This window comes from Sparus aurata, chromosome 13 (genome assembly GCF_900880675.1).
Source record: "Sparus aurata chromosome 13, fSpaAur1.1, whole genome shotgun sequence".
Lineage (NCBI taxonomy): Eukaryota > Metazoa > Chordata > Actinopteri > Spariformes > Sparidae > Sparus > Sparus aurata.
This window is the reverse complement of record NC_044199.1, coordinates 10363999-10386605: the sequence shown is the minus strand read 5'-3', so window position 1 is coordinate 10386605 and position 22607 is coordinate 10363999. Positions and strand designations below refer to the sequence as shown.

Here is a 22607-nt window from a genome sequence, read left to right as displayed (position 1 = left end):
TTGCAAGTGACTGGAATTATTGGCTTGCTAGCCAACCTGCTAACACTAGCTACCTCAAACTTCAAGTGCTAGATGTATATCTGTTTTGAATGTGAATGCCCTCAGCTGAATGCTTCACACTGCGTTCTACCATGTTGATTTTACAGAACTGTTTGTTATTTTCAAATTTAAACCTCAAGATGATACCCGGACCACAGTGTAAATAGGAGTTTTGGTGCAACAGTATTAGATTTAATTTAGTTTTAGTGTAAAGTAGAATAGTTAAATGTCGTGTTTTACAACTATTTAAGGTTTAACATTGATCATATGGGGTTTAAAAATGAGTCCTTGGTGGTTCAAAACAGATCCTCTTCATAAACACCGGGAGGGTACATATGTGGTCGCACCACACAAAGGAAGTATATTTTCATTCACACGACAAACAGTTGTTTGCTGCTATATTGTAGTACAAGGTCTTATATATCAAACCCTTATATCTGAGTTTGGGGGCCTACTCATAGAACAACAACCCCACAGGGAACAGTGAAGACAAGTATGTACCAGCATGATTTAGTTGTCACAACAAGCCAGTCATGGTCTAGTATGCATTTTACACAAGTGTTATGTGGAAACGTCTAGTGCACATTAACTGAGAATAGACCTTTGACTGAAGGGACAAGACAGCCGAAAAAAATAACCAGAGAGATCTCCACTGAAAGCAGAAGGTTTTATTTCTCAAAACATGTCTGAAGGGAATCTTTGAAGGCTGGTTGATAGATAAACGCAAAGTATTGTATATTGAAACCAGGCTTTTACTTCACGTCGAGTGGCATCTGAAAGAGCAGAGGAAATAAACAGAAGTCCTTTTGTATTCATTTGTTCAGTTTATGGCAAAGACCTTGATGCAGACTGCTGGCGACAAGCATTCAGGTCTTCAGACAGCATCATTGACGCATGAGGAGTCAGAAACTAGGCAGCTGGGCACTCCGCTGAAGAGGGTAAAAAGAAAAGATTATAGTGATTGGTGCATAACATCACCCTTTTATTTTGACATAAAACCTTATGAATGAGGTAAATAGTACCATTTCTGGGAAGGAAAGCGATGTTTTCAGGCAGGACTCCAGTCTCCAAGGAGAACTGCCTGAACTTCTCCAGCAGGTCAGCGCTGAGGTCCATGCTACGGCCTGTTGAACCACAGGAGATGAGTCTGCATGAGTGCACTGAGCTGCTGAACACATTCAAAGGGAAGTGTGTGGCACGGCTATAATGATGACTTTACCATAAAGTTTGTTGACAACAGTGATGACACCGCCCTTGGTCTTAATGGTGTGAATGACGGCGTACTCGTCGTACTTCACATCCACCATGCGCATGTCGTTCTCGTTCCCCCAGCCTGACAAAGTGAGGGGGGGAGGCACAACAGATCATGTGACAGCAGAATTGCAGCGGATGGTTTAATTTGTGAGTATTGCATGCATGCCGCTATGTGTGTTTAGGTGTGCGTGTGTATGCACTCACGCTCACTTGTGTACGTGAACTTTCCAGGCATGTCAGTCTTCTTGGCCAGGTTGTTCAGTCTCCAGCAAGAGCCATCAGAGCTGCAGGGAGACCATTGAAACATGAAGAACACTGTCACCACACGTCTACTTTTCTTCTTGAAAAGCTCCTCGCTCCCTGTCTGGAGGATATTTTTGGTCATGATTGAATTAAAAGTCCAAATAGAAGATACGACTTAATTTTCATAAAATGTTCATGTAGACAGTCAGTGCACCTTTAAAACAGATACAATTAAAAAGGTGATTCTCTTACTACACTATTAGGAATAATAGGGCCATAATCAAACTTAAAAAAGAAAAAGGAAATTGAAAAAGCTCATTTCAAAATTAAAAAACTATAATTACAATTTTTTTTAAGGAGCAATATGTAAGAATGTGATGGAATAACAGTTTTAGCGTTATGTCTTAGACATTGCTGTATTTAGTTACAGAGATACCTGTTGAAGTTAGCATGCTAACCAGCTAGCCGCTACTCAGTTTGTACCTTTAGAGGTGACGACCGTTAACTTAGCTTACCAGCCGACAGCAAACATATCGCGCCTTTAAAGTAATAATTCTATTTTTTTTGTTTGGACTTTTAACTTGAGTTACAACCTAAAATATCCTCCACATTCTCCCTGGGTGTCCTCTCACACTCACTTGAGACTGGCGTATGAGAGGTCCAGGTCCCCGTCTGCAGTTGGGGTGAACATGGCCGTGCCCACCTTCATGCTGTCTCTACGGTTGACAAACCACTGGGCATTGGTGGCGAATCCAACCAGGTACCACTTCCCTGCCATCTGTCGACACACGCCCAAAGGCGAACAAGGCAGAAATGAAACGGAAATGCAACATAACCCCAAAGTAACAGACACCGCGGCCTGCATTTAAACAGGGTGCATTTAAATAACAACCAGCTGCTAGCAAGATAGAGGACATACTGAGATGAGACAGCCTATAAAGACATGTGTTGTAAAATTCTCATAGAAAAATGTAAAAGAAATGTGACACTGCAGGTGAATAGGGTAAAAATGTAATTCTTTTTTTTTTAATCACTCTGAAACCTCCCCAGTACAAATGGGGCATCGTCTCATAAATACGTGCCAATTTGCCAAAATATTCAGAACTCTGGACTAAAACAAACACCTAATTTTGTAATTTCTCTCCTCAGCCACGCTCAGAGCATGTTATTTTTAGTCAGAACACTTTAGATAATTCAGAAAGTCAACTCAAACTTTATATTTCTGTGCAGCGTGATCATCCATAAAATGTATAAACACACATACGTGTCTATTAGTGTACACAAATGTGGTGGTGAGTTTAAAATAGCTGATTCCCCACATAATTTTTTTTCTCCCAACTGCAATGTTAAACATTACATGGCTGTTTAAATACATTTAGCAGAATAAGCAGGAGGCAAAACAGGTTTGCAATAAGTCAGTCAAGGTCAAATGCTCTTTGTCTTTCTTTAGCTTATATAATGCATGCTATCACATCCTGTAACAGCAAATCCTTTCTTTCGACAAATGTTCAGGCTGCAGCTGTTGTGAGGAAGAATTTTAAAAATGATGATAATACACGTGTCTTACCGACTGTGGATTAAAATCTGCCTGTGGTACGACTTCAGAAGAAGCCGTCCAGGAGCAGAGCACGGCTCCCAGCACCGTCAGCAGTAAAGTCATAGCTACTGATCAGTCGCAGGAACGACGATTGGAGAAGTGTGTGGATGGTAGATCAGTCGCTCTGTTGTTCAAGGTCCTGCCTGACAACCCCTTTATATAGTGGAGAGTGAGTTCCCTCCCAGCCAGCACACACACACTCACACACACACACACACATACACTCACCACATGCACCCACACCCACACAAACCCCTGGAGCGGGGATGGGTTCGAACACGAGAAGCTTCAGACAAACACACACAGCCACAAGGGAAGCTTTCGGTCCTGCCAGGGCAGGGTGCAATCAACCGTGTGAAGATGTGAACCCATGACAGTGGGCAGCAGGCAGGAGAAACATGCCTGGAATTGCAATGAATAAATGTTTGGTAGTCAGACAGAGTTGGAAAGGACTGTATTTGACAATGCAGTTTACACGCTGCAGCCTCCTGTTTGTGAGTATAAGCAGCAAAAACACGGTAACCACGAGCGGTAAACAAAGCTGTGGCTGCCCCTCCAGTGCTTTCTGTGGCAGGGACCACAGAATAAAATTTGTCCGTCAGCAGTTGTAACAGCAACACACAGAGACAACACAAATGCCCCTGCAGATTGGATTCCTAATGCATCAACATTCGGTGAGCTGAAAGGCTTTCCTGGGAAACTGTGGTGTCTCGTTCATGGGTTTAAAGTCAGCCAAATACCCCCCCCCCCCATTTGTCTAGATAGATGATATGGGTGCAGGCTAGAGAGGAGAAGTGCTGTTTCCAAGGTCAGCACACAGTCTTTCAATTTACTCAATCTACTCGAAAACTGGAAGTATAAATGTGGTACGATTTAACTTCATCTGCTTATTCAGATCGTATGAAGAGCTCGAAAAGCACCAGAACAGCTATGAAACGGACCTCGAGCTGAGATCCGTCAACTGATCTTTAAAGGAAACAAAAGAAAATTCAGTCACTATCTACTCAAGCCCACGCCGATGGAAAAGCCGAGTGAAGTTTCACGGTCTGCTAAGCATTTCTGGAGCTTCACAGCAAAAAGGCGTTGCGGCATTCTCTAAGTAGATGGGGACCTGTTTTAAAACTTCCAAAAAAAAAAAAAAAACAGCATGAAGTCTCTGAAAGCCTTTGAGATCCCAAATTGATTTTAAAAGATGTTGACGACACCGCCAAACTTGCGGTGTAGCTTGTGCGCCTGCTTCAAACAGAGCATGCGGTAACGGCTTTAGCTTTGCAGCTACAGCTACCTTTAAAACTCCACCGTTCAGCCAGCAAGGACACAAAGTCCTTTTGTAATTATAAGGAAACGAAATGCAAACGACGACTAAGTGATGGTTTTTTATCATAGATTCAACTACCTGCTTATAAAGGAGTTCATATCAGCCCTGTCTACAACTGCTGCAACATTAAAGCAACACGTGCATCATTGCATCAAAAACAGTATTACACATATTTGACTGACATTTTGATTGCAGACAGGGATCCCAACGAAAGTGCACACACATTTCCAAACCTGTCAGAGTATTACTGATCTTATTGTGACTTTCACGTATGTTGGTCAAAAAAGGCCGAGCGCTCGACTTTCCTGTGCATCTGACCTGCGCTGCACAGATATGAACCCGGGAGTCCTGATGAGGAGATGAATATGTTGATAATGAGTTTGGAAGTGCAGCGCAGGCAGATACACGCCGCAGCACAAAGACTCCCTCCGAGCTACATACCGTGCCGGTTTAAACAGGATACAAGTATTTTAATACTAGCTCTCTTACAAAAGACTGCAGCTGCAGAAATTGACTGAGGGCATGAATTGTCTCGACCGGTGCAGAAATGTTCTTATTTACACCCACCCATCACTTGGTGTCAATATCGGCTGATATGAAAACGTTTTGTTTTTTAAAGAACAGTGAAGGTCGCTTTTTCAGTGCACTGCTGTCCTTTCAGAATAAAAGTGCATTGTTGGGCTGTAAAATATACATCCTGTCTCTGGCAGATATCTGTGTTATCAGTGTTTACTGATCACATGTAAGTGATGATTGAAAAACATGTACACATGTGACCGATATACGTCAATATTGATGTTTTTACTCGCTTATATCAGCATCGGCCACAAAACTTTTGTCAGGCTCTCACGTTTTCAGAAAATATATTTTTTCGGGGTATTATGCAGATTTATAAAAGATAAAACTAACTGCTTGTGGTATGAAATCAGTTCATGCCATGTTGGGAAAATGGGAAAGATTAGAAATCCTCTTGTTATTCCAATTTGGGATCATTCCAAGACTGTATCTCCCAAACTCTTGGTCAGGCCATAGAAAAAGCCTCTGTGTTCCATTTTTGTAACAGTTTGTTAGGTGACAAACTATTTATCTCCTTCTTGATGCACGAAATCAGTTGAATTGGAGTTGAGATTTAATTTTATTTCCAGTATACCTGCTTGTGATAGCTGCTTTTCTACTTCTATAGTTCTTTCTAACCAAGTATAACAAAGTTTCTCCCCGTTGCTTGTCTCTAGCGCATTCTGAATGCCTCAATTTGAAGGTTGCGTAAACCTTGAAATGCGTGTCTTTGGCTCAGCACCAGAAAATGGATGAAGGTGATGTAACGAATTAAGTAACTGAAACTTCCACACCCAACTGTGATCGTTAATAAGAATGTCAATCATCGTGGAGAAAAAAATTACAGAATTTTTGTCAGCAGCTCATCGCCCAAAGCAGCCACAGACTCTGTGTTGAGACATCTGCACAAGGAGCTCCGAGGCAGACACGCTGTACATGAACACAGAAGCCTGTACACCTTACTGTACATTCATCAAGGGCAACAGAGAAAAACATGAATGAAAGGTTGTGATAATAAAGTTAATGGAAGGATTTGAATTAGGAGATTCTCAGTCATAGATCTCAGGAGCAAAATAACATCGATATATGTTTGTCACACCCTAGAAAATTGGCTTTGAATCCTGCCCTGCGTGTCTGAAGTGTCTCCCTGCTCCAACACACCTGATTCCCAAAGAAATTGGTCATTATCAGAGTTATCAGCAGAGCTGTGCTGACGAGCTGATCATTTGAATCATTTCGTGTAAGAGAGGGTAAAGCCCCCCCCCCGATAGAATGAACAATAGACATATGTTCATTTTCCGAGCTACAAAAGTGGCCTGAGGATGGCACTGGAGGAGAGCTCATGGAGTAATGAACAATAGACATATGTTCATTTTCCGAGCTACAAAAGTGGCCTGACGATGGCACTGGAGGAGAGCTCATGGAGTGACCAAAGTAAAAAACAGTTTGAACTTGGGTCTCATTTTGAGCGGCGCGAATGCCTAAAATGTGACATTGATGCTTGGAAAACAAATTAAAAACCCAAATATTCAAATTCCTGTCATCTATTCCACATTTAGACACCCACCAACTAATCTTATCTGGGGATTTTAACTGTGTGATTAACCCTTTATTGGATAAATCTTCTAATAAAACGGCTACTAAGTCGAAAACATCTGAGTGCATAAAGAGTTTTCTCGAGGCATGTGCAGTGGCTGATCCATGGCGATCTCTGTTTCCGACTAAGAGAGAATATTCTTTCTTTTCACCTGTCCACCATACCTTTTCGCGTATAGATTATTTCTTTTTGGATAAAACTTTACTCCCTCTGGTACAGTCATGCACTTATAACAGTATAGTGATTTCAGATCATGCCCCTTTAACACTCGAATTGGCCCTCTCTAACTGCAGGCCCAAAAGCCCCCACTGGAGATTTAATTCGCTCCTCCTGTCTGATGAATCTTTTGTTGCCTTTGTTAACACCCATATAGACATATTTCTGGAAACTAACTCAAATGGGGAAACCTCCCCATCCCTACTTTGGGAGACCTTAAAAGCCTACCTGAGAGGTCAGGTTATCTCCTATAATGCCTCTGTCCATAAGTTACAATTAGCGAGACAAACACAACTATTAAAGTTGATTTCAGATGTAGACAGAATTTATGCCACTGCCCCAACCCCAGAGTTGTATAAAGAGCGAATGATGTATCAGGCAGAGTTTGATATGCTTTCGACTGGACAAGCAGAACGTGCTCTTCTTAAAGCCAAACATGTATCTTACAAACAGGGAGAGAAGTCGGGTAAAGCCCTTGCACATAGCCTGAGACATGCCTCTGCTGCTCACGTCATTGACCAAACTGCCTCAGGGACAGAGTTGCTAACTGACTCCTTAGATATTAATAAACAATTCCACAATTTTTATTCTGAACTGTATACATCTGATCATCCAATTGATTTGGGCTTAATGGACACATTTTTCGAAAACCTAGAAATTCCCAATGTAAGTGAGGACTCCAGAGAAACTTTAGATGACCCCATTACCTTAGATGAAATAGAAAATGCTATTCCATGTATGCAAAGTGGCAAGTGTCCTGGTCCGGACGGTTTTCCAACAGAATTTTATAAAAAAAATTCCCTAAAACTGAGTCTCTTACTTAAAGCTGTATTTGAGGACAGTTTGGATTTATCAATCCTCCCTCCAACCCTTCGTCAGGCGTCAATATCCTTACTTTTGAAAAAAGGCAAGGATCCTCTTAATTGCTCTTCTTATCGTCCAATTAGCCTTTTAAATGTTGACATTAAGATACTGGCTAAAGTACTAGCTCTCTGCCTTGAATCTGTTTTGCCTACAATTATTTCCTCAGACCAAACAGGCTTTATTAAAAATAGACAATCTTTCTTTAATGTTAGGCGAGTATTCAATATCCTTTATTCTTCATCTCTGTCACAGCGTCCAGAGGTTCTTTTGTCCCTGGACGCTGAGAAAGCCTTCGATCGTGTGGAGTGGGGCTACCTGTTATATGCTCTCCGTAGGTTTGGCTTTGGTGAGGTTTTCATTTCCTGGATTAAATTGTTATACACTTCGCCACTGGCCTCAGTTAGAACAAATAATACACTTTCATCATATTTTCCTCTTCAGCGTGGAACAAGACAGGGATGTCCATTATCCCCTTTGCTTTTTGCATTGGTTATGGAGCCTTTGGCAATCTCAATTCGGCATTGTACTGATATTAAAGGGATTTTCAGGGGAAGCCAGGAACACAAAATTTCGCTATATGCCGATGATATTCTTCTCTATGTTTCTGACCCCCTTTCATCTATCCCGCATATCCTCAACATGCTTAAGGAATTTGGTAGATTCTCTGGCTATAAACTTAATCTTGAAAAGAGTGAACTTTTACCGATTACCCCTGCTGCTAGACTATTATCCCTTCATTCTTTGCCATTTAAAGTAACAAATAATCAACTGATTTATCTTGGTATAAGTATAACAAAATCTCACTCTCAATTGTTCAAGGCCGACTTTACTCCACTCTTAGATCGTACCCGACAAGATCTTATTTGTTGGTCCAGTATGCCCCTATCACTGGCTGGACGAATCAATACAGTTAAAATGAACATTCTTCCTAAGTTCTTATATTTATTTCAGTGTGTTCCATATTTCATCTCAAAGGCCTTCTTTAAACAGCTGGATAGCATTATTTCATCATTCATTTGGAACAATACATTTCCTCGAATTCGGAAATTATTCCTACAGAGACAAAAGCTGCGTGGTGGGATGGCTTTACCGAACTTTCAAATATATTATTGGGCAGCAAATATCAAAAGCTTATTGTACTGGCTGCAGGATTCTCCCACCTCTGACATTCCTGCTTGGTTACAGATTGAATCTAGTTCTTGCACTCGTATCTCGCTTTCTGCCCTTTTGTGTTCATCAATTCCGTTGCATACCCCCCAGGACTGTCAGAACCCTGTTATCTTACATTCTTTGAAAATTTGGTCCCAATTTAGAAAACACTATGGATTAGTTTCCATGTCTACTTATGCTCCAATCACAGCAAACCACCTGTTTCTAGCCTCCCTCATAGACAATGCATTTGATCAGTGGTTCGAAAATGGAGTTTGGAACATTAGACAGTTGTATAAAGAAGATATCTTTATGTCATTTGACCAAATTAAAAATGAATTTGCCTTACCAAGGCATCATTTCTTCCGCTATTTGCAAGTTAGGCACTTTATACAAAGTCAGTTTACTGGGTAACCTGCTCTGCCGCCAAAGACTCCCTTAGATTCGATCCTAGAAACAAAACCAGAAGTCAAGGGAATACTATCCAAGCTCTACTCAGCTATATTTGATTTGGAAGACTCATCACTAGCAATTATTAAGGAAAATTGGGAAAAGGATTTAGAGACTGACATATCAGAAGCTCGGTGGTCTAAAATACTCAAACGTGTTCACTCCTCATCCATTTGTGCAAAGCACGGCCTTATTCAATTAAAGATTGTGCACCGGCTTCATATGTCTAAGGTTAAACTAACCCTACCCTTTATGTGATAGATGTAAGCAGGCTCCCGCCAGCCTTTATCATACATTTTGGTCATGTCCTAGCCTAACAGCACTCTGGTCCTCTATATTTGAAGCTTATTCAGTGGTTGCACATCGGACAATTGAACTATTATACTACTATAACTTTTCTTGGACTTTTTGGTATACCATCTGAGGATCTTATCCTGACAAAAGGACAATTGAACATAATGGTCTACTCAGCTCTTTTGGCAAGGCGTCTCATTCTTTTGAACTGGAAGAGTGACCGCCCTCCTTCATTTGGCAGGTGGATTTGTGAGGTCATGCATTTTCTCAAGATAGAAAAAATAAGATCCACTGCAAAATTTCATGCAGTGTGGCAGCCTTTCATTTCTTATGTGGAACGATTAACTATGCCTCTCATCTTGTGAAGTTGGGTCTTGCATTGGACGTGCAATCTACCCTGTACTCTGAACTTTTCTTTTGTTTTCTCTTTATTTTATTTATATATATATATATATATATATATATATATATATAATTTTTTTTTTCTTACTTTATATATTTATTTGTTGTTTTGTTTTTGCTTTTGTGTGTTGTTTTTTGTCTTGTTTGGCTTGTGTTATTGTTGCTGTTATTGATTCAGTAAGTCATTGTCATCTTCCTTGTCTGTATACCTTATAAAACCTTAATAAAAATACATTGACCAAAAAAAAAACAAACCCAAATATTCAACAGCGAAATGAATGTAAACCTGAAATGATCACAAACAATTATAGTAACTTTATAAATTAAATAATGAGCAACAGGAAACCATGACACACCCTGTATAAATACATTAAATCATCATAGGGGATGCATTAGTTGGCAGCTGTATGTAACAATGTAGAAATTAACGTGAAAGTTCCACAGAGCCACTTTACACAATACTTTAGTGTATAATTTGTTCAGTTATTGTACTTGTATTGTGTGAAAGTGAAGTAAAAAGAACCCCAACAGGTCCATCAGGAATCATCCTCCTGGAGCTGACACCTGTACCACGTTTCACTTCCATCTGAGCCGGTGTCTCATTGTCTTGACGACAATCATCTTCAGGCACTACGGGACTAACAAAGGTCATTGAGCTAATCAGACACTGTGATGATAATTGACTGTAGGTGAACCACATGGGAAACTATGATGAGAAAATTAAAATGAGAATTGGAGTTGCAAGATATCATTTAAGGATCCACACATACGGACACACCGTCAACTCCCACTTTGATTATTTTTTCAATTTCTCAAGCCACAGAAGTAGTTTGGCCTCAGGGTGGCACTACAGGAAAAGGCATGGACACACTAAGGTCAAGAGAGTTCATATCAGAGTGAGTTTATTGGGCTGAATCGGCTGCAACCAAATCATTTGCATTTAATCTAATATTTGAGAGATCATGTTACAGCGCTATATTCAGAAACAGAGCATCTTGCTACATGTTGAGCTGTCAGTCAGGACGGGCCGTATCATGTCAGAGCTTTGTGGACGGGACACAGATGTGCTTTTTTTTTTTTTTTTACCACTGTTAAAGGTGCAGTTTGTAGTTTTGGGGGAGAATTTGAATACACAAACTAACCTTTAAGGACAATGCAGTTTCATACTGTTTTACTTTGTTTATATGCGGCGGACCCTGCCACCTTTCTAGCTTCAAACAGTGTTCTGGGGACCTTATTTTTCTCTGAGAATGTAACTGTTAGAATTTGTTCTACATAGTGCCCCTTTAACAATTAGATTCCAAGACATGTTTATAAAAGGTGTATGGTTCAAATAGAGATATTCTTATGATGTCATGTCTTATAAATATTCTTAACCCATAAAATCTGACTAAACCCTGGCTGAGCCCATCAGTGTCGGTCTACAGCCACGGGGCAGTAATGCACAGACTGGCCTGAGGAAGGCACCAGAGGAAAGACCATTAATACCACCTGACTGACTCCAGAGCTGCTGGCATGGAGGTCAGAGGAGATGGAGGCACCAAATAATAATCAGTTGATGGACTGGAGTGATTTAAATGGAGGAAATGTATTGACTTAAACAGCTTGATCGATGCCTCCACCCAAGATGTGCATTATACAAACTGATGATGGGAAATAATGGAGAGCGTGTGGCGTATATGGAGCCGAGACTTAACAGGGTACACGGACTGTTTAGTTGAGTTTTTTTTTGCTGCGTAAGGATTAACAGATTTACTCAAACACATTAAATGCTGCACATTATGATGGTGGACAGGGTTGTGGCCTTCAGCTCCATGTAAACAAATTCATAAATCATTTCCGTGACTCACTCTTTACAGAAACAGCCCCTGCATGACTTAAATGTGTCAGCCTGGGCAGTGTAAAAGGAGCACCACCGGCTCTATGAGACAGCGCTGGACAGAACCCATTAGATTAGAAAATCAATAAGAGAGCGCTGCAGACAAGAATATGAAGTAAATACAGGAAAAACAAGATTGCATCAGTCATAACAGTAAATATGACCGAAGCTGCCGCAGGATGTTAATACTTAACACTTACTCACAGGGGTCAGACGTAGTGCTTCGTGCGTCTGTGCCAGTTTTTCATGCCCGTTTTGTTCTATCTGATGCTCAGCAAATGGTCTAAAATTAGGTTTTAAAGGAGTGTGGGATATATAATCTCCCCCAGCACGTCCCAGTCCCAGCTCCACCCTATCATTCATGAGCAGAGAAATATTCAAGTCTGCTTGACAGAGAGCTAGCATGCTAACATGCTAACTAAGGGAATGTTTTGCCGACATGCGTTTAGTGCATAGAAGCAGAGTCCGAGTTGCGCCTGACAAAGTACATCAGAGGAAGTCTGACTGCTGAGCTTAAGGGAGTCTGAGATGCACTCCACTAAGTGTTTTTACGGTAATGATGGTACAAATTCAAATAAGTTGTGCTGAGTGACTGGATGTGTTTGCATAGCTGATTATTACAATTTATGAATGATACTTAAAACCAGCCCAAATCCTGTCCACCCACCCAAGTGCATTTTACCCAGTCTGGGAACACTGTGCACAGATAATAGCTGTCGTAATATGGGCCTTTTAAAATGTCTTCTGCCGCCCAAAGGACAAACTTAGTTTTTCCCTTTTTCCAAAGTTGTTTGTCCCTTTTTCATCCGTCTTCTGTCCTTTTGTTTTATAGGTGTGTAGTGAGTGTTGGCGGAGGTCACTGAGCCGAAAGTGTGGCTGTTGCATTCCTTTACATGGACACCCCCCATTAAAAACAAGGTGAATATTTTGTATTTCAATTTTTTAATTGACATGCAATCAACATGATTTCAGTCAGACAGCATAACTGATGTTCACTTTCTACAGTGGTAGTTACATGGCAGTGCCTGCAGCCTTATGCCTAAAGGTCATTTCCTCAAACAATTGTGCAACAAATGCCAAACACAAGAATTTGTAGTTAGTAAGCGATCGACATCAGAACCATGATGTTTCCCTGCAACTTCTATTGGAGTTTTTAATATATAATATTAAAAGGCTGGAATGCAATAAGCATCGGAAGTCATCAGCTAATATATCCTAAGAAATCTTCACACACTCTTTTTAACAGTCGGTGATCATCGTGTTACTGGAGAGTCTAAAGTGAAACTAGACCAAGTCAGTGAGGCTGGAGCGAGGAGAAACCGAAGCATCTGCCATGGTGAGGAACTCAACCCAGTTCTGACAGAAGCCATGTGAATACTCTCCAGTGTCGACGACGAGTCCCCACAGGCGCCTCTGGCCCGTTTTGTTCCTCAGAGCCAGCTGAGATTCTCGCTCCGTCACATTGAAGCTGATATTCAGAACTTGTGACACCAGCAGGTAAAGCAATCCACCTGTGACAATGCAGCTGTACCAAGCACAGGTGAAACAAAGGGCCGTGCTGTAAACACAAAAAAAAGTGTGATAATGTTAGAAATTAATTAAGAGGGGCAGCGTTTTAAACTGGCAATTAAAACAATATCATTATTTATACAATATACAACAAACACCTATCCTTAGACAAGAAGAATTCACCTGCCAAAACTTTTACGCCTGTGTTCAGTAAAGTAAAGTAAAGTAAAAGTATTTTTCTCATTTGTCCTCAGTGCTCCCATAAAAAACATAAAAAAACAAATGTAAAAAATCATCTTTAAACTGTCTCACATAAGCACTGAAAAAACAAATGACTAGTAAAACTTAAAAACTGTGTTCAAATACATTTTGGGTTTTTTTCTATATTACTTTAGAAAAATATATTAATTCCCATCTACTCTTACATTTAGTTGTATTTCTATATACTCTATCTAATCAGGAAGTCATAGAACTGAGCACAGAATAAAATATGATATAATAGAATAAAAGAAAAATGATAATTGAAATGGTAATGGAAGAGGAGAACATTTAAATATACAATCAAATTGACAGCAGCATGCCAACATGCATGCGAAAATATCACTGGTTCACATTTAAAATGTAACAGAAATATCGCAATATTCTATATAAATATGTTAAATAAATAAAAACATGTGTTGTCCTCTGCAGCCTGTGGTGGAGACAGAACCTGAGGCAGTGGGGTACCTGGACTGACTGTAGACGGCGGGGCAGTAGAAGAGAGCCGTCATCAGATACTGTCGAGGACAGAGGCTGCCGAGCACCAGACTGATCCCATACAGAGCGGTCAACACGAACACAGACAGGGTCAGCAGGAAACTGCGGTGGTTCGCCTGTCCGACACAGCTGTTTATCCTACAACACCTCAACACACACACACACACACACACACACACGCGCGCACACACACACACACACATAACACACATAACACATGGACCAGTCAGACATGATGAGAGCAGCAGCACACCGCCAGATAATGTGTGTAAGATGATGACACGACAAGATTTAGTTTACATTTGAATTGCTTTTGTGTAATTCCTGGTCATATTATTTATGCATCATGTCGTGGGTATATCAGTTTCTGTCAGCCATGAACAACAAATTATTGAACAGGAGAAGAGAACTGGATATCCACATTTTGTTTTCAGCTTTTAGGATATACATCTTATGACATCTCCTAAACTAGGAGACTAGTTTTAGCACAGGCTCAAGGTTTCAGACTGTTTCAGCCATATTAAGTGATGGGTTCATCCTATTGGTGCATTTTTCATTGTGTTGTGTTGATCCCAGTTTACCTGTTCATAGGTCTGGTTTGAATTTAGATATTAAGATAATTTTGCTGAGAACTGTTTTGGATTTGTTCACCTTTGGAAGAAAACAGTTTTCCACCTGTTAGATCTATTTATTGAAATTACACTTAAATGGCTGATTCATCATAACAACATCATAACAGATTGCTGTTGTTGACCAGAATGAGTGTTTCTCTCTCTCTATTTGTCATTCTCTCCCACATTTTAATGCAAAAATAAGCCTGCAGATGACCTGTAACTGACCCTTAGATGGACTACACAATATGTCCACATCATATAGTCTTACAAGTTCAAATTACACATCACTGACAATTTCACTGAAAATGATGATGACACATATATATAAGGAAGCAAAAAATGCAATTTTGTGACCTCAAAATACCCCTGTCTGAGTGTAACAGGGGCAAAAATTTACGACACTTTTTTTTTTTTTCTTATCTACACTAAGTTTGTGCATATGAAATAGTCAAGAACAAATGCTTAGGAGGAAAAAAAACAGCCAAAACCCATACAACTACATAAACTTGCATAATTTCCAAGTTAAGGTTTATATAAGCTATATATTGCTGGATTGAATTCTCATTGGCTACATGGCGCATCAATCAACCGGAGGTCAGCATGTAAGTGGCTCAGGAGTGGGTCATATGTCAACATGATCACCCATTTGGTTGTTACTGGCTCTAGGGCGGGCATAGAAACGCATATCTACATTAACATTTAATCATGGAATAGTGTGTTTAGGACTCAATATGTTACTGAAACTTTGTATTAGATGATCTAATGGGTAATTCAGGCATTCCTCTATTTTGTATACTGTGGAACAAAAGAGGAAGTACATGAAGTCTTTCTATTATATTTTATGTTGTATTATAGTTCTATTTTCATTACAGAACAATAATAACTGACTTAGAACTGAGAAGAAGAGACGCAAGAAAATATATCAATGTGTAAAAAAAACCTAACCCACCAGATGCAGTGGTGATCCAGACGCGGCACACAGGATCCACATGTTCGACAGTGTCCGGCCCGCGGGGGTCGCATTATTTTGCACACAGGACAGCTGCTCCATTTTGCTTTTGTGGCCACTTTTGATGTCTGCAACTCAGGGGTAGACCCCAAGGAGGAGGAGGCTGCTGATTGGACAGATCCATTAAGGTGTGTGGCGTCCTTGTCAGCCTCCTGACTGTGACTGAGTCCTTCATATGGGGAGGCGGTCACAAGCCCGGGGCCTCTCTTGGTGTTAATGAGAGAGACAATGGTGAATATCATGCCAGCGGTGGCAGTGCACACCTGCAGCAGGCTGATGTCACCACGTGGTAAAATCTCTGTGATGAAGAGGTAATACATGTAGAAGAGGGAGAAGAGGGAAAGAGTGAGGAAGAAGAGGGTGCGTCTCCTCTTTCGGTGTGTGGCGTAGTAGTACCACAGCACCAGGCCGGGCAGGGCCGTCAGGATGATGATGCCCAGCAGGTAGTGCAGGGCTGCGACCCGCAGCAGGAGAGGAAGCAGCACCAGGGCCGGGATCATGGAGATCTCCAGGCTGTCAATCATGGTCGCGAGGACGGCCGACTGACGCCCAGCTTTGGGTGGTTTGCCTTTCAGCCACCTACAGAGAACAGGTCATCAAGTCATCATCACTGTGACTCATACAGAGGCTTTCTTCAACACAGGAAATTTTTGTAGTATTAGTATAGTTCTCTGTTTTGTTATCTTCAATTGACAGGATTTACTGTGGAGCAATCATAAAGTTATAATGATATATGAATTAAGCTATCAAGTTTTTATTTTTGTTTTATGAGGACATCTCAGGAAAAGGTTTCTTCAAGTAAAGGCCAGACTGTGGGGGGAATAATGAACCGTGGGGCTATTTGTGGTAACTCGATAAAGCATACATTGGTTAAGGAACATGCAACTGAAATAAAATAATAAAGGTTTGAAATCTAGATTTGAATTGTAATCGTATTCTCTCTGAGAGTTAAAGGGGAGGTTGGTACCACTCTCATGTCTATCAATTAAATATGACGCTACAGCTGTGAGAGGAGCAGCAGCAGACCTGTGGGAGGGATGCCACAGCTGAGGAGGTCAGATAACTGTGGCAGAGTAGGACGGGTCTTGCAGGAAAAGCAGTGGCATCTAACTATAAAGCAAGGAATCTCTGTCTTTAACCACTCATCCGATCCACTGTGTTGCTCCGGACCGAAGTGTGAAATTTGATGAAATTTGGACACATTCAATATTAATACACTTGAAGTAAACAGTGAACAGCAAGCTGATGCCGGGCTCACGCGTAGTTTCTCTCGCGTGATCTCGTGGGGAAGCAGACGTAAACAAAATGCTGTAGTAAAGTGTTGCAGTGAGAACAAAATAAACGTATAAATGGGGAGACTTGCAGCGTGGGTTTTCTATTCTGCAGCAAGAACTGGAGGTGAGATGCTAAGTGTCCGTCAACAGTAGTTTGCTAGCTAACGTACCATCAGCTGCTCCGAGACGCCTCTCTCATTGGACTTTGTGGCCTGGCTCGGTTATCATCCAGATTTTAAAGGAGAACTTCGGTCGATTTAAACATGCAGCTTCATTGCTCAAGCTACCCTTGACTTGCCAGTACCGAAGACGCGAACAGATTTGGTCCAGCCATTACAGAGCTCTGTGAACGGAGACTTAGCATAGACAGCTAACAGCATGGGGTCAGAACTTTACACTGTGTTTTAAGCGTCTTAACATGCTCCACATCTCACACCAAAAGTTATGCAACATCAGCAGACACCTTACAACATGACTCAAAATGAATAAAAAAGTAGTTAAAACAGTGTGTTTGTGCAAGCAGCTACTTACCTGTTTGTTGACATCCGTGTGTTCCGGGAGCTAGACCAAACTAGTATATCCATCAAGTGTGCACTTAACAGGCTTAACAGGCTATTGTAAGGCTCATGGCTCATGACAGGCTGTAACATGGACATGTACATTATGAACATAAACACGAAAATGCTGGATTACGTTTCCGTCTCAGCCATGGATCGACTAGTTTGGTCTAGCTACCGGAAGACGCGGATGTCAACAAACAGGTAAGTAGCTGCTTGCACAAACACACTGTTTTATCTACTTTTTTATTCAGTTTGAGTCATACACGCTACAGTGCTGTGTGCTAAGGTGTCTGCTGATGTTGCATAACTTTTGGTGTGAGATGTGGAGCATGTTAAGACGCTTAAAACCCAGTGTAAAATTCTGACCCCATGCTGTTAGCTGTCTATGCTAAATCTCCGTTCACGGAGCTCTGTAATGGTTGGACCAAATGTGTTCGCGTCTTCGGTACTGGCAAGTCAAGGGTAGCTTGAGCAATGAAGCTGCATGTTTAAATCGACCGAAGTTCTCCTTTAAATAATAAATATCAAACATCTTTGATTTTATTGGGGCAGGCCCAATGGGTCTGTGAGCGGCTCAGGAGGAAATTGGATCTGTAGACCCCTTCACATTACCAGATAATCTGCACTGCACTGGGCCACTTCCAGTAGGTAAAAATGCCAATATGACGTTTCACAGGATGTGTCGGGCTATTTTTCTTGACTGGGAGACGTTGCAGGCAGCCAAAATGAGATCCCAGGAGGTTACTGCTCCCAGACAGGATGCCAGGCTATCTGTTTCCACCTGTTTCCAGTCTTTATGCTAAGCTAGTTAACCAGCTGCTGGCTGTAGCTTTATATTTCACTGCCAGATATGAGAGTGGTATCAGTGCTGCAGTCTACAATGTGTTTCTCTGTTGCCTTGCAGCTTTACCATTTGTGACCTATCAGACTATCAAACATACATTTGAATTTGGTGATGATTCTTGGTTGCCGTCAAGCAAGACAGTCACTTACAAGACCCTTTAAAGAGATATTGAACCAAAGTATTTTAGTAACAAATACTTCACTTATGTGAATAACATGTAAGTCAAGCAACACTAGACTTCTTTTACTTCCCAGCACTGTATAGCTTAGTGGTATGAGCACCGGCCCTTAAACTCAAGCCCTTCGTACCTGTTAAAAGCTTCATCCAGATCTTCACAGTCACAGCAACATCCGTACTGGTAGATCTCACACTCACAGCAACACATAGGATCATCAGGCTCTGGAGGCTTTAACTTCTCCCATTGCATAATGGCTCGCTAAAGATGACTTCAACACAGAAGGCCATCGTTTTAAAACTCTTTGCACTCTAACCACGAACAGTAACAGCACATTAGTGTCGGGAAAAATGTTCAAATACGTGACTTATTACTGCATGACATGAAATTGACCAACAAGAAAAACAACACTGATCAGAACTGAAAGGCTTGACGTGATTTCTGTGCATTCTGGGGATGGGTGGGCAGTTCTCTGTAGTTAGTATCACACACACAAACACACACACACACACACACCCTAACTAACTGTAGATTTGAAATTCAAGTCATTTGTGTTGAAATATTGTACTTTTTTACATCACTGGATAGATCTGACAGCTTGAGTTATTCACTAATGAATGAAGTTATGGGTTCTGCACATCAAACGGATGAAAAGTTTATAAAAATCACGTGTTTTTAAAAATGTAATAAATAGCAGATTATAAAATCAGAATGAAAATAATCATTTATATAGTTAAAAACGAGTTCCACCGTCACCACCAACAACAGCAAACTCCTGCTTTTTACTTTAATGCATTAATTGATGATATATCACATATATCATAGTATAACAAATACCTTTGCTAAAGTGGCCTTGTAGCATTGACCTCTCACTTAATTGTCTCCTCATGATAAAGAAGCAATAATAATGATGGAACACATCACATTAAAGCTCTACGTTTGTAAAAGAGCACACAGGAGCAATGATCGTAAATTCAGCGATGAGTCAGTGATCTCTTACTGAACACGACACAAATCTGCAGACGCAATGGTGAGTCTACGATACACAAGACATGAAAAAAAGGTGACAGCAACACAGCAGCAACTACGCTGACTGTGAAGCTCGATCTAACAATAGCTTTATATTAACCAAAAAAGATATAAGTGCAAGTAACTACAAACATCAGAAAAGTCGTTATTTTCTCATTTCATCATGTCTGTATTTTAGTGTTTTAATGTTTGCATGTTTAAAAAAAAAAAGAAATAGATTCAAGCAATCCTCAGGTATCATTTTGTGAGGTTCAACCTTAGATGGCGCGATAGATATAGTGTTTATTTTTGCCTATTTTTAGAATGATACGCTGTCATACAATGTGATCTGGTCCCTGTCTTAATAGAAAGCTGTCAGAGTCCAGTAACTACACTGACCGCATTCTGCTGTGGTCTGTGATTGGATTTGATAGTTAACTGCAATTATTTTTTACATCGCTTCCTCTGAAAGATAGAGCGAGAGTGAACATAGAAACTTGGTGACAAGATGAAACAAGCATTTAAAAAGTTACATATCAGTGATAACTCAGTCGTGGCTGAACAAAGCAGACACTTTTACTGCTTTTGAGGATATAAAACCTCTGTAATCCTCTAAAAAAACAAGCATTTAAACAGGTTACAGCAACTTTTTGCTGGACTCGAGCTCTGCCTGTAACTTGCTACAAGATCTGTTTGCTGTAAAAAATTAATCATTTTCCAAAATCAGAGGGTTCTCAGTCCCAGAGGGCTCCTAATGTAATTTGTTGAAACAAGGCCACAGCGTCCACGGGGACAAACTATCTGGGCCAGCGAACCCAAGTCCTCAACGCTCGGAGATGTGCTTGACTTATTGTCAGCGTGAGTTATTACTTCAGTCTGGAATTACTAAAAAGAAGAAAACAAAATATATCCCGATTTAACGGTTTTCATATCAAATTGCAACAATCACTTCTTTAACTCTTTGTCCAAATGTTCTAGTTAAAAGACAAACCGTTTCTCTCATAACTTACCTTTAGTCTCCACAACAACAAAAATACAAAAAACCATCAACACATGCGCTCTAACAGGTCAGATTTACTCTTTCCAGGTAGAAGTTTCTTGATCTTCAGGAGATGATGAGTGGCCGAGGCAGACGGCAGCCTACTTTCTCATCAGTCATTTGTGTTGAAAAAAGGAAATTGGCATGTCTCTGCTGCGGTGGCGGTGAAGCTGTGGCGACACCGTGTCAGTGCAGTGGGATGGTTTTCAATTCTTGGATTCCCCCGGTGGAAGTCTCCCAACAGAAGGCGACTGGGATTCCTCCTGACAAGTGGTTTTGATATTGTGTTGCATCTGCCAGCTCACTTTCCCCGGGACCATCCTCCTCACATGTCATTAAATAGTTCACAAGTCGTTCTCCGGCACAGCCGACTCCTGCTCCACGGCTTCTATCAGTCACCATTTGAAGTTGTAACACTGGCATGCTTGGTAAATATAGGCGCTACCTCGAGTGGATGAGGGAGCCAGAGAGCCAAGAGCCTTTCATTGCTCGATCCCACAGCTGACAGGGCTCTGTTTGAGGTGTTCAACAATCCCACACTGAGCTGGACCAGAGTGAGCACGAGAGGCATGACGGGCACTCGTAGATGAGAGAGTGAGAGATGATCCGCGGGGCAGCCCCACCCTCCGGGATCAGATTTCCTTTCCACAGGCAAACCTGGAAAACTCTGGAAAGACTCTGGTGTGTGAGCTGCTGTTAACACGAGCCTGCACCTCCTATTCAGCACTTTGGGTGACTTTTAATGACAACACTGGACCCAAATGGTGTCAACGTGATAAGTGACGCCTGCAGGGAAAGTTTTCTTTTCAAATACAAATCAGCTCCTCCTGCATGTGTTAGGGATTTTGGATTCGGATTCTTGCTCATGAACACTTCAGCAGAGAGCTCGTGTGCCAACAGAGCAGCCTGAACCCACTCTCCACTCTGCTCCTACACTGTAAACGTGAATAGGAGTGAGCTGATGGTAGGTAACCCAAAAAATATGGAAGAAAGACTAGTTAGTAAGACACGTTTGACTACACAGGACAACTTAAAGGTCCAGCGTGCCGGATTTGAGAGGATTTTATTGGCGGAAATAGAACGTGACATTCGAAATAATGATTTAATTAGTGTATAACCACCTGAGACTACGAACTGTTGTGATGTCATGACCTTAGAATGAGCCGTTTATATCGACAGAGGGGGATAGAAATGGCGGAGTCCACCATGTCGTGTTGACGTGTTTGTACAGAAGCCCAGAAGAGACAAACCAAACACAAAACAGAAGGGATTTTCTTGCTTGTAGCGCGACCATAGGGGAGGGTGAGACAAGGAGGGGAATATATATGCCACTGATTCCTACGCACTGGTCCTTTAAAATGTAAAAAATATGAATTGGCAAAAACAATTGCATTGAAGATGTACTGTTATTTAGCTGACCCTGAAGGTTTTTGTTACTCCTTTTTCCTTTCCCTACATTTCAATGTTTGTTATACAATTTGATTAATTTTTCATTTTTTATATATTGTGTAAATATATTCTCTGCAACTTTGAAAAAATTGTCTCAAACATGAATGATCCAGGTTTTGAATCAACTATATTTTCTTGATGAAGTGAAAAAAAAAAAAGACATTTAATGTCAAAAGTGACGGCTTGGAGAACTGGGAAAACATGCTTAAAGGGTGAACACTGAAATGAATGAAGTAGTCAGAGACGTGCAGCGACTGCAAGAGTCGTCTGTTCGCTGACATTAGAGACAAGATCATCAGTTATTACATGAAAGAGACTATTATTCTGGTGAAATAGGCGTGATGGAATCTGCCAATTTCACATGAACAAACCCATAATCTTTACACACACACACGCGCACACACACACGCACTTCCTGTCAGTCATTACAAACTGAGGAATGAGTGAAAGAGAGAGGTGCATTATGAACGATAGGCTGGTGTATTCTCAGACCACTGAAACCTCTTAACGTCT

The 22607-nt window shown here is 41.0% G+C and overlaps 1 protein-coding gene across 1 annotated transcript; it reads right to left on the bottom strand.

Moving 5' to 3' along the window:
- Nucleotides 1-690: 690 nt before the first annotated feature.
- Nucleotides 691-20782, bottom strand: LOC115593455 (palmitoyltransferase ZDHHC23-like). Its single transcript, XM_030436971.1, has 10 exons — nt 20617-20782; nt 18732-18869; nt 15686-16324; nt 14093-14260; nt 13178-13415; nt 2175-2314; nt 1498-1577; nt 1259-1372; nt 1062-1163; nt 691-968 (listed from the first exon to the last, which is right to left on the bottom strand). Exons 2-10 carry the CDS (start codon nt 18848-18850, stop codon nt 949-951), a joined length of 1620 nt encoding a protein of 539 aa, XP_030292831.1. The 5' UTR covers nt 18851-18869; nt 20617-20782; the 3' UTR covers nt 691-948.
- Nucleotides 20783-22607: the final 1825 nt, after the last annotated feature.

Excerpts from the sequence above, each read along its gene's own strand:
- LOC115593455 (XM_030436971.1), bottom strand. The coding sequence starts at position 18,850 with ATGCAATGGGAGAAGTTAAAGCCTCCAGAGCCTGATGATCCTATGTGT. Across the intron at positions 13,416-14,092 it reads GCCGTCTACAGTCAGTCCAG|CACGGCCCTTTGTTTCACCT; the intron begins GTACCCCACTGC and ends TTGTGTTTACAG. Across the intron at positions 969-1,061 it reads CGCTTTCCTTCCCAGAAATG|CGGAGTGCCCAGCTGCCTAG; the intron begins GTACTATTTACC and ends TACCCTCTTCAG.